Source organism: Podospora anserina, chromosome 4 (genome assembly GCF_000226545.1).
Source record: "Podospora anserina S mat+ genomic DNA chromosome 4, supercontig 2".
Classification (NCBI taxonomy): Eukaryota; Fungi; Ascomycota; class Sordariomycetes; order Sordariales; family Podosporaceae; genus Podospora; species Podospora anserina.
This window is the reverse complement of record NW_001914835.1, coordinates 182570-195922: the sequence shown is the minus strand read 5'-3', so window position 1 is coordinate 195922 and position 13353 is coordinate 182570. Positions and strand designations below refer to the sequence as shown.

General features: G+C 54.0%; 6 protein-coding genes across 6 annotated transcripts; 3 read left to right on the top strand and 3 right to left on the bottom strand.

The window, feature by feature from the left end:
- Positions 1-2: 2 nt before the first annotated feature.
- On the top strand, positions 3-1331 carry PODANS_4_2580 (uncharacterized protein; the record flags this gene model as incomplete). Its single annotated transcript, XM_001903876.1, has 2 exons — positions 3-432; positions 484-1331. Coding segments are annotated over 2 exons (1278 nt in total), but the record flags the coding sequence as incomplete, so codon positions are not given.
- A 953-nt stretch (positions 1332-2284) lies between these two features.
- On the bottom strand, positions 2285-2948 carry PODANS_4_2575 (uncharacterized protein; the record flags this gene model as incomplete). The annotated part of the gene is made up of 2 exons (XM_001903875.1): positions 2285-2604; positions 2690-2948. The coding sequence occupies 2 exons, from the start codon at positions 2946-2948 to the stop codon at positions 2285-2287; spliced, it is 579 nt and encodes a 192-aa protein (XP_001903910.1).
- Positions 2949-3567: 619 nt separating this feature from the next.
- On the bottom strand, positions 3568-5125 carry PODANS_4_2570 (uncharacterized protein; the record flags this gene model as incomplete). Its single annotated transcript, XM_001903874.1, has 2 exons — positions 3568-5003; positions 5074-5125. 2 exons carry the CDS (start codon positions 5123-5125, stop codon positions 3568-3570), a joined length of 1488 nt encoding a protein of 495 aa, XP_001903909.1.
- A 2861-nt stretch (positions 5126-7986) lies between these two features.
- PODANS_4_2560 (uncharacterized protein) lies at positions 7987-10302 on the top strand (the record flags this gene model as incomplete). The annotated part of the gene is made up of 1 exon (XM_001903873.1): positions 7987-10302. The coding sequence occupies one exon, from the start codon at positions 7987-7989 to the stop codon at positions 10300-10302; it is 2316 nt and encodes a 771-aa protein (XP_001903908.1).
- Positions 10303-11031: 729 nt separating this feature from the next.
- PODANS_4_2550 (uncharacterized protein) lies at positions 11032-11895 on the top strand (the record flags this gene model as incomplete). Its single annotated transcript, XM_001903872.1, has 3 exons — positions 11032-11074; positions 11179-11359; positions 11445-11895. The coding sequence occupies 3 exons, from the start codon at positions 11032-11034 to the stop codon at positions 11893-11895; spliced, it is 675 nt and encodes a 224-aa protein (XP_001903907.1).
- A 1066-nt stretch (positions 11896-12961) lies between these two features.
- Positions 12962-13320, bottom strand: PODANS_4_2545 (uncharacterized protein; the record flags this gene model as incomplete). Its single annotated transcript, XM_001903871.1, has 2 exons — positions 12962-13143; positions 13212-13320. 2 exons carry the CDS (start codon positions 13318-13320, stop codon positions 12962-12964), a joined length of 291 nt encoding a protein of 96 aa, XP_001903906.1.
- Positions 13321-13353: the final 33 nt, after the last annotated feature.

Below are 13353 nucleotides of genomic sequence, written 5' to 3'. Positions count from 1 at the left end.
AGCGGGTGGATGTGCACTGTACTTGGGTTTCGCAGGCGGTTCTGGATTTGATTGATATAGACAAATTGCCTGGGGAGGTTCCAGGGGGGGAGATTGTGAGGGAGCCGGGGATGGGCGTGTTTTGTGATAATGCTATGGATATTGTTACTGGTTTGTGGCCCAAACCAAACGCCGCCCAGAAAAAGAAGTTTGTGGGCAGTGCGATGAGGGAGTTGAACAAAGTTGGACTGGTGGGGATGCATGATGCGGGTGTGCTGCCGAGGGATATTGATCTCTATGAGGAGATGGTGAAGAAGGACAAAGAGGAGTGGACGGTGAGGGTGTATGCCATGGTTGAGTGCCCGGAGAGAAACACTTTCTGTCCAGAGGCGGCGAGGAAGGTGGATTTGGAAGGGGGGTGGTTGAGGGTGGGGAGTGTGAAGCTTTTTGCTGGTATGTCTCTGTTTTTTTTTGTTTTTTTTTGGTATTGCTGACAGAAAACAGATGGTGCCCTCGGTTCCTGGGGCAGCGCCATGATCGACCCTTACTCGGACCGTCCTTCTACCTCTGGCTCTCTCCTCGTCAATGCCAGCACCCTCCACTCCCTCGCCCTCTCCTGGGCAAAGGCCAAGTATCAAGTCAACATCCACGCCATCGGTGACCTGGCCAACCGCCACGCCATTGACTCCTTAGCCAAGGCCCTCGACGACCTCGAGGTCTGCCCTTACGGCATCCCACCCAAGATGTGCCAGCAGATCAGCTGCCGTTTCCGCATCGAGCACGCACAAATCATTCACCCAGACGATCAAGCCCGGATGAGAGAGCTGGGAATCATACCCAGCATCCAGCCTACCCACGCTACTTCTGATATGGCCTATGCGGAGGAACGGCTGGGTAAGGAAAGGATCGCGAAGGAGGCGTACAGGATGAGGTCCATGTGGGATGTTGGGCCGCCGGTGCTGGGGAGTGACTTCCCCGTGGAGCCGCCGAATCCCTTTGAGGGAGTATATGCTGCCGTTACGAGGAAGAGTCCACATACAGGCATTGGACCGCCAGGGTGGGAAGGTGGGTGGTATAAAGAGCAGGAAGGGTTGAGCGTGCGGCAGGCATTTGACGGGTTTACCAGGGGCCCTGCCCACGCGGCGTTTTGGGAGAAGAAGGCCGGTGTGATCAGGGAGGGGGGATTCGCCGATTGGGTGGTGATGGACGAGGATGTTTTGAAGATAGGGGAGGAAGAAATCAGGTTCTTGAAGGTGAGGGAGACCTGGGTTGCGGGAAAGAAGGTCTACTCCAGAGATGGCGAGGATGAGCCGGCGGTAGAGAAGCAAACTGGCGCGAAGGAGGATTTGTAAGATGATGTGTGACGAATGAAATGTACATAAACAGACGAGCGAGCGGCGTTGGTTTAGAAATGCGTTGATGATCTATGGTTATACACGAAAATAGGCGTTTAAAACAATGTTTGCAGTTCCTTGATGCGTTGAAGCGCTTCTTCGCGCACTTCCTTGACAATCTCACCTGCCGGCTGGATCTTGCTGACCAATCCCACGCCGCTTCCACTGATGACTGTTAGCAAATATATTCCGTTTCTAAAACTGCCGTGCGTACTTACGCCCAAGTAATCGTCCTGTCCGTCTCGCCCTTCTCTGCAGCTTCCTTGAATAGCCGGATGTTGTCCTCCACTGGCACCCCGTTAAGATGGTCCTCAACCGAACCCCCAACAATGGCTCGGCCGTCATAGATCTTTGGCCAGATGGTGGTGCCCTGAATGTCGTCCATGACCGTATGTCTGTCGTCATGTCAGCCCTGACCCCCAAAAGATTTCCACAACTGCTATTCTTACTTGAAAGTTGACGAGGCCCCGTCCGTTGTCTTTGCAATCAGCTCCTGCTTAAACTTTGGCGTCGTCGCCTCCTCAGCGAGAATGAACTATCTCCTTGTCAGCCTCATTCCATGTCCCATCCCGAAGCTCAAAATTCACCCTCGTCCCCATAACAACCGCATCAGCCCCTGTATAACCCTCTAGTCAGCCCCCGTCCCCTTCTCTCTCAATCCCAGCTGGGTACTCACCCAAAGCCAACGCAGCCACCACCCCCCTCCCATCCACAACCCCCCCCGCCCCCACAACCTCCACCTAACTCCCCGTCCTCTCCTTCTCCCCCTTAAAAACCTCCACCACCTCCCTCAAAAAACTCATCGTCCCCGCCCCCCTAGCAAACTGATGCCCCCCCGCATCCGTCCCCTGAGCAACAACCACATCCGCCCCATCCCTAACCGCATCTTTCAACGCCTTCACCGACCCGACCTAGTAAAAAACCACAAACCCATTATCATGCAACACGTCAATAATCCCCCTCACCACCCCCCCTTCCACATCCTCCACTCTCGGAGCAAAAAGCCACACCGCCTGGGGGGAATACTCCTGCAAAACGGGAATAGCCCTCTCGATAAAATGCGTCCTCGCACTCTCATGACAAAGAATGAACCCCACCCCCACCGGGACAGCCGTCAGCGTCGCCTGCTCCAAATCCAGCACCTTCCTCGCGATTTTCAGCTCCTCCCCCAACTGCCCTAGATGATCCGGTCCGGATTTGGGGTTGAAGTTATATCCCGCGGGGATGAACCCTATCATCATCATCACCACCATCATCATCATCAGCAGCAGCACCCCCTTTTCACATTGACAGAGAGAGAGAAGGGGGAAACATACCAAACCCCCCCGCCTTGCTCACCTCGGCCGCCAACCTCCCGTTCGCCGTCCCTAGCATCGGCGCAGAGAACACAACCGGGTTGGTTGTATTAGGAAACAGCCCCGTCAGCCGAGTCGGCCGCGTCACCTCCTTCTTGTAGTGCGTCTGCGGTAGCTGGGAGGACATGACGACTTGTTTCACTTCCTTCACCTTGGACTTGAGCCTGAGGAGGGACGCCCTTTTGCTGCTGCTGCTGCTGGGGCGGTCTTCGTCGCTCATTGTGGAAACAGAAACAAAAAAAAAAAGTCAGGGGTTAGTTAGTTAGTATGGAGGCAAGAGAGAGAGGTGAGGTCATTCAATAACTAGGGTGTTGAAAAGGTCTGAAATGTTTGTTGGATGGTTGGTGGAATGTGAAGCGCGGGGTTTAAGTGAGGGACCGTTTAAGTGGATGAGGGGAAATTCAATTGGTTTCATTCGTGAAGTGGGGGTTGGATTGCTTGCTCACACAACATCAAGTCTTCGTCTTATATGAGAGTGAATGACAAAACCTCTGCTGTTGTTACTATTACATACACTAAAGGTACAGCTAACCATCTCAACAATATCCCGCTTTGCTTTTACCCTTCAAAGCGCCCCCCTGCCCCCCCTTCCCCACCAAATGTATGCCGCATTTGTATACTCAAAAAGAAAAGAAGAAAAAACCAACCTGGTATCATGCAACCTTTGCTCCCATGGCGGAAAACAGCCTCCCTCACCCAGGAGACCCCATCCGATGTAATGCGCAACCCGTACAGTTATATACAAAATGACCCAATACCAAAGAGAAGAAAAAAAGGGAAAAAAAAGAGATCTCTCGTCTCAAGATCATCAGGCTATCACCCCTTCCCTCAGACTTTGATCATAGAGGAGCATTCCCAACCACAAGCACAAGCAACACCCCATTGGCCGTACATATCCCCGCAAACGCAATCCACGTCGCCACCAGCCCAACCCATCCCATCCTTTCCTGCCTGGCCACCGTCATACAAATCGCCGCACATGCCAGCCCCAGAGAAGTCATGATGCCCAGCGTCACACCCGCGTCCACCTCAAGCCGCTTCTTGTTACGCCCCGCCGTGATGAGCACAGTCGCAATCCCCATCAAGACATACGCAACAGCGTAGCAGCCCCACGTGATCCAGAAAAACATGTTTTCCCTGTACTGCTCAATGCGCTGGTCATTGATGCTCGGCAGAGCAGCATAGTGAGGACGATAGCCGGTAGGAAACTGATCTTCCGAGGAAGCATACCCATACGACCCCCTCCGACTGTGGCGGTTGGAGTAGTTGGCATCCTCCTCCACATCAGTGTCGGACTGGCCACCCCTACTACCAGGCGGTATCGTAAAGTAGCTCGGCTCGGTAGAGAATGGCTTCGCACGAGTCGAACCGTACGTCGAAACGGTCGAGTCAGTCGGCAAGAGTGGTCCGCGCTCGATATCATCGCTCAAGGGAGACTCCCTCGACCGCACCGATCGAATCGACATCCAGGCTGAGTTCAACTTCTTGACCGGGTTGGAGAAAAGATTCCCAAGAGCCTTCATGCCGGGGAAGCTCATGTCCTCGTTCGGGTCAATATAAATAGCATAATCCTCATCCCTCCTGTCGTTGTCCCCCGCCTCGCTTCCGCAGTCGTACTCATTCCAGTACACCACCTGTGACTCGCTCACAACCGTCGCCTCGCTCGGGGAGCTCTGCCGATCGCGCGGGTCGACCGTCGGCTCGGGGGTCGGGGAGCCAATCCCGCTCATGTCGGCAGGCGATGCTGCCCGAAGCGTGACCAGCAAGTCGTCATACCTGGCCTGCAAGTGCGAAAAGTCGCACCGCGTGAAGCTTTTGGGGTGCGACAAGACGTTGTCCCTGAAGCGTGTCCCCAGCGTCGACGACCCGGTCCATTTTCTGTACTTTTTGAGTATCTTGCGGAACGCCACGATCTGCGCGTCGACAAAGCGCCGCAGGGAGCGGATGTCGTCGCCGCACTGGAGGAGTTCCTGCTCGTACTTGACAAACCGCCGCTGTCGTTTGATCGAGATGGTGCTCCGGCCTGATGTTGCGCAGCGTACTATTAGGCGGTGAATCTGATTGGACGAGTGCTGGAGGCGCCGCGAGATCTCGTCAGCCTTGCTGGAGACGAAGAGGTCGACTCGGTCATGTTGGCGACACAGCTCGCCATAGAAGCCTTCCTCGAACTTGCTGAGGGCGGTGTCTTGGTGTCCCGGGATCGCTATGGCCGTCGCTTGGTCCTTTGTCGTGTGCGTTTTGATGTGGTGTTTTAGAGAGTTGTAGTCAATGTTATCTGCCATGTCGGCGCAGGTTAGAAGATGTGGTTTCGAGAGGCGGCGGTTGTGGCGGGTTTGCAAACTTACAAAGGCTCCATTGCGGAACAGACTCCTGTTCGAACTGCTCCCCGTATTTCATTCCTCTCTTGACTTGTCGGGGATTCCAGATGTCTTGCAAGAAAACAAATGCCCCGATAATACCTATATGCCAGTTTCACAAAAGATGCTTGGGGAAGCGGTGGTTCAGTGGGCGATGACGACAAATTGACGAATCCTATGCAAGGGCGGGTACAGTCGGCAGGGCAGCGCTCTCGATTGTTTTGGTACCGGGTAAGCTGCCGATGATTCTGGAGTTGTTTCAACCGCAGCGGTCGATTTGACTCGACTCGAAGCAATTAGTGTCGAAGAGAAGAAACAGAGGGAATTGGGGATGCTGAAAGAGGCCTAAGAATTTGGGGTTTCTGAGCAAGTGATAAACCTGGAACCAACGCTTGTGCTGGAACCGGAGGGAGGCGAAGAACAAGAGCCTGCCAGTTCCCTCGGGCTCGGCGGGTGTCATCAGTACTTTGTTCAACCTTGTAAGCTTGGAAGAGTCTACAGGTACCCGTACCTGCTGCGACGCTGGTGGGGTACCATGCGGTTTAGTGGACCCCTACGGCCACAAATTGGGGCTGGGTTCGTCTGGGCAGGGACATGGCACATGGGAGCACATGCTGCAGAGTGCGTCGAGTGCGTCCCTCCATTTGCAGATGCACCGAAACCACAAGGAGTCCCTGGCAAAAAGCTTATCGCGACCAACTCTCCTCGGTTGTGTGTCCGTGAACCCGTCCAACCGAGTCTGTGTACATACTTAACACACGATCACAGTTACCTATTCCGTACAGGTAGGGCGCTAGGAAGCATCACAGAAAGGCTTGTCCTTCTTTTTCCGACCCTTCGCTTGGGAATTGAGATCTCAAGATCAGATCTACCCACTGTCTGCACAGAGTACAGAACTGACTGATCAAGCTCCGTAGCTGCCGGTCTTCCCTCCGGCCATCGGTCCCCTTCGACGATGGACAGCAGAGGAAGAGGCGGGACGGGAACGGCTTCATAGCTTTGAGTGCCAAGTTAGGATTGTATAACAATATGCCCGTCGTGGCTTGCCGTTGTCTTGGTGCTACGTAAACGGTCTAAAGCCAAGAGAGAGCTTTGGTAAAATACTGACTCGCATTGCGTGACAAGAAGTCGTGTTGCCACTTGACACGCCCTCTGGGATAATATCTTGAGGACAAACCTCCTACCTCACGCACGCGAGGACTTTCTACAGCAACCGTGATTCGGCGGATAGGCATGTCGTTTTCCTCTGCATCTGCAGTACCGTCGGGAGAGTAGCATTCATGTTCTTGGTCCGAAAGTTTTGACCTCTGAGACGGACAGTGCCTCCACGTGGGGGAATTCGTCCATCTTACTGGCCCCGCCGTAGAAGGCGGCAGCTTCCGCCGGCCTCTTCAGACTTGAGAATATTTTGGAAAGAAATTTTTGACCCGTTCAAGCGACCAAAGCGACGACGCTATCTTGGGCCTTACATTTCATTCGGGACATTTCCCGTCCCCTGCAGAGAGATGGTCGAGTCTGCCCATCTGTTTTGTCCCAAAAGTTCATCTTGGACTTTCGTTATTGGCCGGTTACGCAGACGAGTCGAGAGAGGGTTGCTGCTTCGTCCTGGTGTACATGGACAGATAGAGTACCGAAAGATTAGAGACAAGTGACCAAGGGTGTTTCAAGACCGAAACAATCCTTGCGCAGCGTCAGTGGCTGGTGCTTTCCCCCCGCTTGGACCCCCAAGAGGGCCTGGACCAGGGATCTGAGGCCAGGGTCAGCGCCGTTGAAGATGAGGGACGGTTCCTCCATTCGAGGCATCGATTGGTGGAAGTCCAGCTTTGAGGAGCACAACATGCCTGATTGTCTCGTGACCATCTGATGAAGATTGAAAGAAGCTTTTCAGCGTCACATAGCTTCGGGAATACGCGTGTCTGCCTCTTATAGGCCTAACGGCATCAGATATCTCTACGTATACTTCACGGCTTGTGTCTGAAGCGAAGCGAAACAGGGGACTGGCGCACATCGCGCAGCCCGGAAGAAGTCTCTTGCTTCCGCGTCGTTGCTGTCGGCTCGGCTTGCTGGTCTTCGTAATGCGTGATCAAAGTTGCTCAAGGCTATACCGGTCGTCTTTGCGGGGTTCTTGATGTGCTGTAACCAGCCACGATTGAGAGAGTTTTGCGATCTTCACTTTTTCTGCGATTCCGGCTGCACAAACGCCATCCCGAATTTCGAATTGGAAGGTGTCGATGGGGAGCTGGCCAGTGATCTTAGCTTTCGTTCAGTAGAGTCATTGATAGTCAATGCGCGCTTCATGCTGTGGGCGATCCGGAGTAATGACCGTGAAGCCTCCCGTCGGCAAGATAACCATTGGAGAAGATCGTCGCGGCCCGTATACTAGGTGTTGTTTGAGCCAGCCCATGCAGCGAAGGTGGTGTGGTTCCGAGTTCAAGGTGGTCAAGTTCAGATTGGTATTTCTACTCAAGTCGACTTGATGCTAGAGATAAAAAATGCGGGCGAAGCCATCGGGCAAACGTCCCGTCGCTGCTGTTGTTGGTGTGCGTATCATGGAATAACTGTGCCATCAATGGTTGAGAGGTAGACAAATTCAATTGGCGAGAATGAAGACCTAAGAACAAGACATCCATGTCATTGTAAGTGTGCTCAAATGATCTCCTGTAAATTTGGAGAAGCTCTCAAGGTGCTGCTGCAAGGCTCTTGAATGGGGGGCCTTGCGATAAGCCTTACCGTATCAAAGGTAAGCTCATGATTGGCTGCATCTGCCCAGCTTTGTGGTGGGGCTCAAAGGCCGTCCGAGATTTTTTGGAAGCAAAGAAGCGGCCAAAATTTGCCTTGCAACAGCATTTTGACTTTTGGGCATCGCGACGCCACAACCACAATTCGCCAGAACCAAAAAGCATGGCAGGGTCGACAGGCAGCAACTCGGACCTCACCTCCACCTCCCACACCCTCACCAATCTTCCCGCCATGTCGCAAAACGGTGTAGCCGCCCTCGGGCCCAGCTCGGCCATCGCCCTCTTCCTCGACTCGACTGCCCCGGCAAACCGCCATGTTTTCCTGCAGCCCCCACCTCTGCTCCCAAACGGCTCGCTGCAATTGGCAAAAGAGACGCTCGACTCTCTGGCTGGCCCGGTCAGCGATCAACAGCAGCAGAGGCTCCGCGAGGCTGGCAAGAAGCGCAAGAGAGACGGCAGCTACGGTCAGAGCGCCATTCTAAAAATCAGAAAACTGCACATCGACGGCTTCGAAACAGATCAAGTATGGCAGCAGGCAAAGAAGATCATCAGCAGCGCGCTTCAGGAGTCGACATCGGTCCTGGAAGAACTCGAGGAGAACAACGAAATCGAGCAAGAAGGCGCTGGGGCCAAGGCCCTGGAGTTTGGCAAGGATGGGTTTGAAGTTGGATCGGACGATGAGGATGACGCGAGCGCATCTTCCGATGTTGACGAGGGCAGTGAGGCCGATACTGAGGACTCTGACGAGGAGACATCCAGTATCGGCGAAGAAGGCGAGAGCATGTTCGATTTGGAAGCCGAGGATGACGACGAAGATGACGACGAAGATGAAGATGATGACGAAGATGAGGAGGACGAGGAGATGGGTGAAGAAGAGGAAGGGGCCGAGTTTGAAGAGGACGGAGAAGATGATGAGGATGAAGAAGACTCTGAAGCTGAAGCCGCCGACTTCGTTGAGGACCCCAACGGACTCAACGACGGCTTCTTCTCAATAGACGAGTTCAACAAGCAAACCCAATGGTTCGAGGACCAGGATGCTCGCGCAGATCCAAATACAGATTACGCCAGCGACGAGGAGGCTGTCGATTGGCACGGAGACCCGTTCGCAGTCAACAAATTTGGCAAGAAGGGGGCCAAGGATGAGGATTCGGACATGGACATGGACGACATGGATATGGATGATGACGAGGACGACGAGGGACCAGCATTGAGCAAGAAGGAGCTCGCAGATTTGGCCAAGTTCAGCGACAGCGAGGATGACGAGGGTGATGATGACCAGCCTGCCGGTGCTGACGATATGGACATGGACCTTACCGCCAACGACATCTACTACAAGGACTTCTTCGCGCCACCAGCAAAGAAGAAGACGGGCAATCAGAGAAAACCATACATGCCCAAGAAGCCGTTCCAGCCGACCGAGGAGGATATGGAAAGAGCCGAGAACGATGTCAAGCGTGATCTCTTTGATGATCTGTCCGAGTTTTCCGCCGAGGAAGACGCTCTGTCTGATGCCTCGGCCGGAAATCCCAAATCCCGTCGCTCCGCCCATGAGCGCAGACGGGCCAAGATTGCGGATGAAATTCGCAAACTCGAATCTGAATTGGTGGCCAAGCGGGCTTGGACCTTATCCGGTGAGGCCACTGCGCAGGCTCGTCCCATTAACTCGCTACTCGAGGAGGATCTTGACTTTGAGCATGCCGGCAAGCCGGTACCAGTCATGACGGAGGACGTCTCCGAGTCTATCGAGGAACTCATCAAGCGACGCATTCTCGCAAACGAATTCGACGAAGTTCTTCGCCGCCGTCCCGATGACTTTGGCAACCCGAACTCGGCCCGCCGCGGCCTGGTGGATATCGAGGACACCAAGGGCAAGCAAAGTTTGGCCGAGATATACGAGGAGCAGCACATTAAGGAGTCCAACCCTGACGCCTACGTCAGCGCGGCTGACGACAAGACGCGGAAGGACGAGGAGGAGATCAAGCAGATGTGGAAGGACGTCAGCGCCCGGCTTGACGCTCTCAGCAGCTGGCACTACAAGCCCAAGCCTGTGGCTCCCACTCTTACCGTCGTGGCCGATGTCGCTACGGTGGCCATGGAGGATGCTCAACCCACCACTGCCCAGGGTGTTGCCGGCGGCGAGAGCATGATTGCGCCCCAGGAGGTCTACGCGCCAGGCAAGGATTCGGCTGAGAAGGGCGAGGTTGTGGCCAAGAGCGGCTTGCCAGTGGCCAAGCAGGAAATGAGCCGCGAGGAGAAGGCCAGGAGACGTAGACGTGAGAAGGAGCGCATCCGCAAGGCCGGTGGCCTTGATGCCAACAAGCCTGTCAACAAGAAGGACGAGGCCCAACGGGAGACGATGAACGATCTCAAGAAGGGCGGTGTCAAGGTGATCAATAGAAAGGGTGAGGTTGTTGGGTTGGATGGGAAGAAGATTGTGGAGCACAAGGGACCTCATACCAGCGGTGCCTTCAAGTTGTGATGGGCCGACATTGATAATGTGGTGCGCGTGTTGTTTGGGTTTCATTGTTAGCATCTGTTGTATTTATCGTCGAGGCTTGAGATGTTGGATTGGAGGTCGACCTCCCATTGGTTTGCATTTCCATGTCAGCAATGCATAGATGTCTTTACTTGGTCTTGTGGGTAGAGATCCTCCTTGCTGATGGAGATAATCATGTCAAAAGTCCCCCAAATTCCCTCTGTTCATAGAATTGGTGTCTGTACACAAAGTAACTCTTGATGAGATTCATCGGAACGTATGGGAGATTCAACATCAAGTGATGTCGTCACCAATTAGAACCGCCATCAGAGCTCAAAGCTGGCCATAGCTTCAAAACAGGTCGGAAAATTCCGAGCGTTGCGAAAGACGGGTCATTTTGTACCCCACATTCAGGCGACCCCACCAATCAAAACCCCCCAGTTTGTGCTTAGAACCTGGCCCCTGCACGGCGGGCGGGCGAAAGAGAGAAGGCGAAAAGCGCTCGGGGATATCAACGTCGAACCGCCACTTTCCCAGCCTTTGATAGAGATCGAGTTCGTTCGTGGGGTTTTTTTTCCCAATCTCCCCAAGTTGCTCGCCGTTTCGGAACCTCTCCACTCAACAACCACTCCGCTACCTCGTGCGACTTGCCTGCTCGGGGCCCGGCAATTGAGGCTTGGAACGCCGACGACGAATTCCAGACCACCTACCACAACCTATACCACGGACAAGATGCTTGCCTCCGCGAGGACAGGCGCCTCGCTGGCGCTGCGAGGTAAGCTGAGCTGGATGTTTTGGGCAGAGGGGGGAATGTGGTTGCTGGGAGAGGAACGGGGGATAAGGAAGACAGGGCTAATCATTGTTGCTACTCTTGAACAGCACGCCCTACCACGACCCAGCTCGTCCCCCTCCGCGCCGCGGCGGCCATCTCGTCGTCGGCCCGCAAGGACGCCGGCGCTGTCCAGCCTCACGGTGGATACGGGCTGTCGAAGCTCCACGAACGAAAGGAGGTTCCCCTTCCCAGCCAGGAGGGCACCAAGGGCTTTGTCCAATACGCGCTGTACGTCATTCCCCCCCCCCTCCCTTTCCCCTTTCCCCTCCCTTTCCCCTTTCCCCACCCCCGTTGCTAACTATGTGCTCAACAGCACCACCCTCGACATCATCACCAACTGGGGCCGGCAGTCGTCCCTCTGGCCCATGACCTTTGGTCTGGCCTGCTGCGCCGTCGAGATGATGCACCTCTCCACCCCGCGCTACGACCAAGACAGGCTCGGTATCATTTTCCGCGCCTCGCCTCGCCAGTCGGACGTCATGATTGTGGCTGGTACGCTGACCAACAAGATGGCACCGGCGTTGCGGCAGGTGTATGATCAGATGCCTGAACCGCGCTGGGTTATCTCCATGGGGTCGTGCGCGAATGGGGGTGGGTATTATCACTATAGTTATAGTGTTGTGAGAGGGTGTGATAGGGTTGTGCCGGTGGATGTGTATGTGCCGGGGTGCCCGCCGACGAGCGAGGCGTTGATGTATGGGATTTTTCAGCTGCAGAGGAAGATGCGGAATACCAAGATTACGAGGATGTGGTATCGGAAGTGAGTTTTGGGTGGGGTTTATGGGTTGGTGGGTTGGTGGGAAAAGTCTTGGGGGCTTTATTAGAAGAGGAGGTTTGGTGGGAGTTTTGGAATGGGAAACTTTCCATCTCCCATAAAAAGAGTGTCTTGTCCTTGTGTGCGTGTGTGTGGAGGTTGTACTGTACATATGGTTCTTTGAAAAGGCCTTGACTCCCTCGTTTGTTTAGAAACATGATGGAGGGAGCGGCTGTTTGCTGTATGTTATGCAGAACGTTGCTTTGGAATATGCATTGACACGAATCATGTGGTGTTTAGAGCTCAAAATCTTTATCTCAGGACAAAATTGTAATCTGTTTTGGACGACGTTATCCCACAAGCAGGCGTTCCCCCCCATCTATGCCCATTTTCTGAGTTGGGTACCCACAAACAAACCATTCCTGGCAGTCATCGGTAATCCCCCGTTTCTTTTAAAGTACCAAGCCACACAGGCATGGCCACAGGAAGTGACTTGAAACCACCGACAAGACGGAGTGGATTGATGATCAGGGAGATGATGGCAAGTCCAAGCTTGTGTCCGAACCTGGAGGCTAACTCGCCGAGAATGTGCATGAAGAGGCAGCTGAGCCAGTGACCGACGAGCATGAAGATGACGAAGTGGGTGAGTTCGGTGCTGAGGGAGAGGTGGTGTCGGAGGAGGAAGAAGGCGATGTAGATGAGGGATATGGATGGGGGGAAGGGGAGGATGGCGAAGGTGTTGGGGTTTGGCTGGTGAGCTTTTGACATTCTTCTTCTGCTTTCGACATGCTGTTCTATGCCTTGCTGTACTGCATTCAGCCCGATGTATGTAGGATGTGGTGTGGATGCAATAGATGGTGATATACACATTATGGTACAGGCTATTTTCTACACCCTCTCCTCCTACGACTTGTCTTCCCTCTGGCTCCCTGACTTGGCTCGGCGGTGTTCTTTTCCATTGGTCCCTTTGGATTCGAAGAGACATAGATCTTGAAATGCCCAAGTCAGATGACAGCTGGTGTCTTCCCAATTGAGTGGTGATTGCTCATCTTCGTCCCTCCATCACCTCCCTTTCCTCATTTAAACAGCCTATACAGACCCAGATAGGCCAATCCTAACGAGAGACCCGTGATGGCGGCACTCCTGCTGCGCATACCAAATCTCGATTTTGAAGCCAAGATGGCAGCCTTTTGTGCTTGTAATTGTTGCTGACCGGAGAGATAGCTGTAACCAGCAAGACCCAAGAATGCACCGCCGCCTGTTATGCAGGATTAGAACATAAGCCCATGGAGATGACATGAGATGAACCAGAAGGCGAAAACATACCCACTATCCTGCACGAAAGGCAGTCATCATCTCTGTCTTGCTTGAGCAGATCCTCAAGCTTCTCGGGCCTGTTGAGATGGGAGAGGCGTGGGATGTCGTCTTTAGCCATGTCTGTGAGATGTTATGTAGATGTGAGTTATGG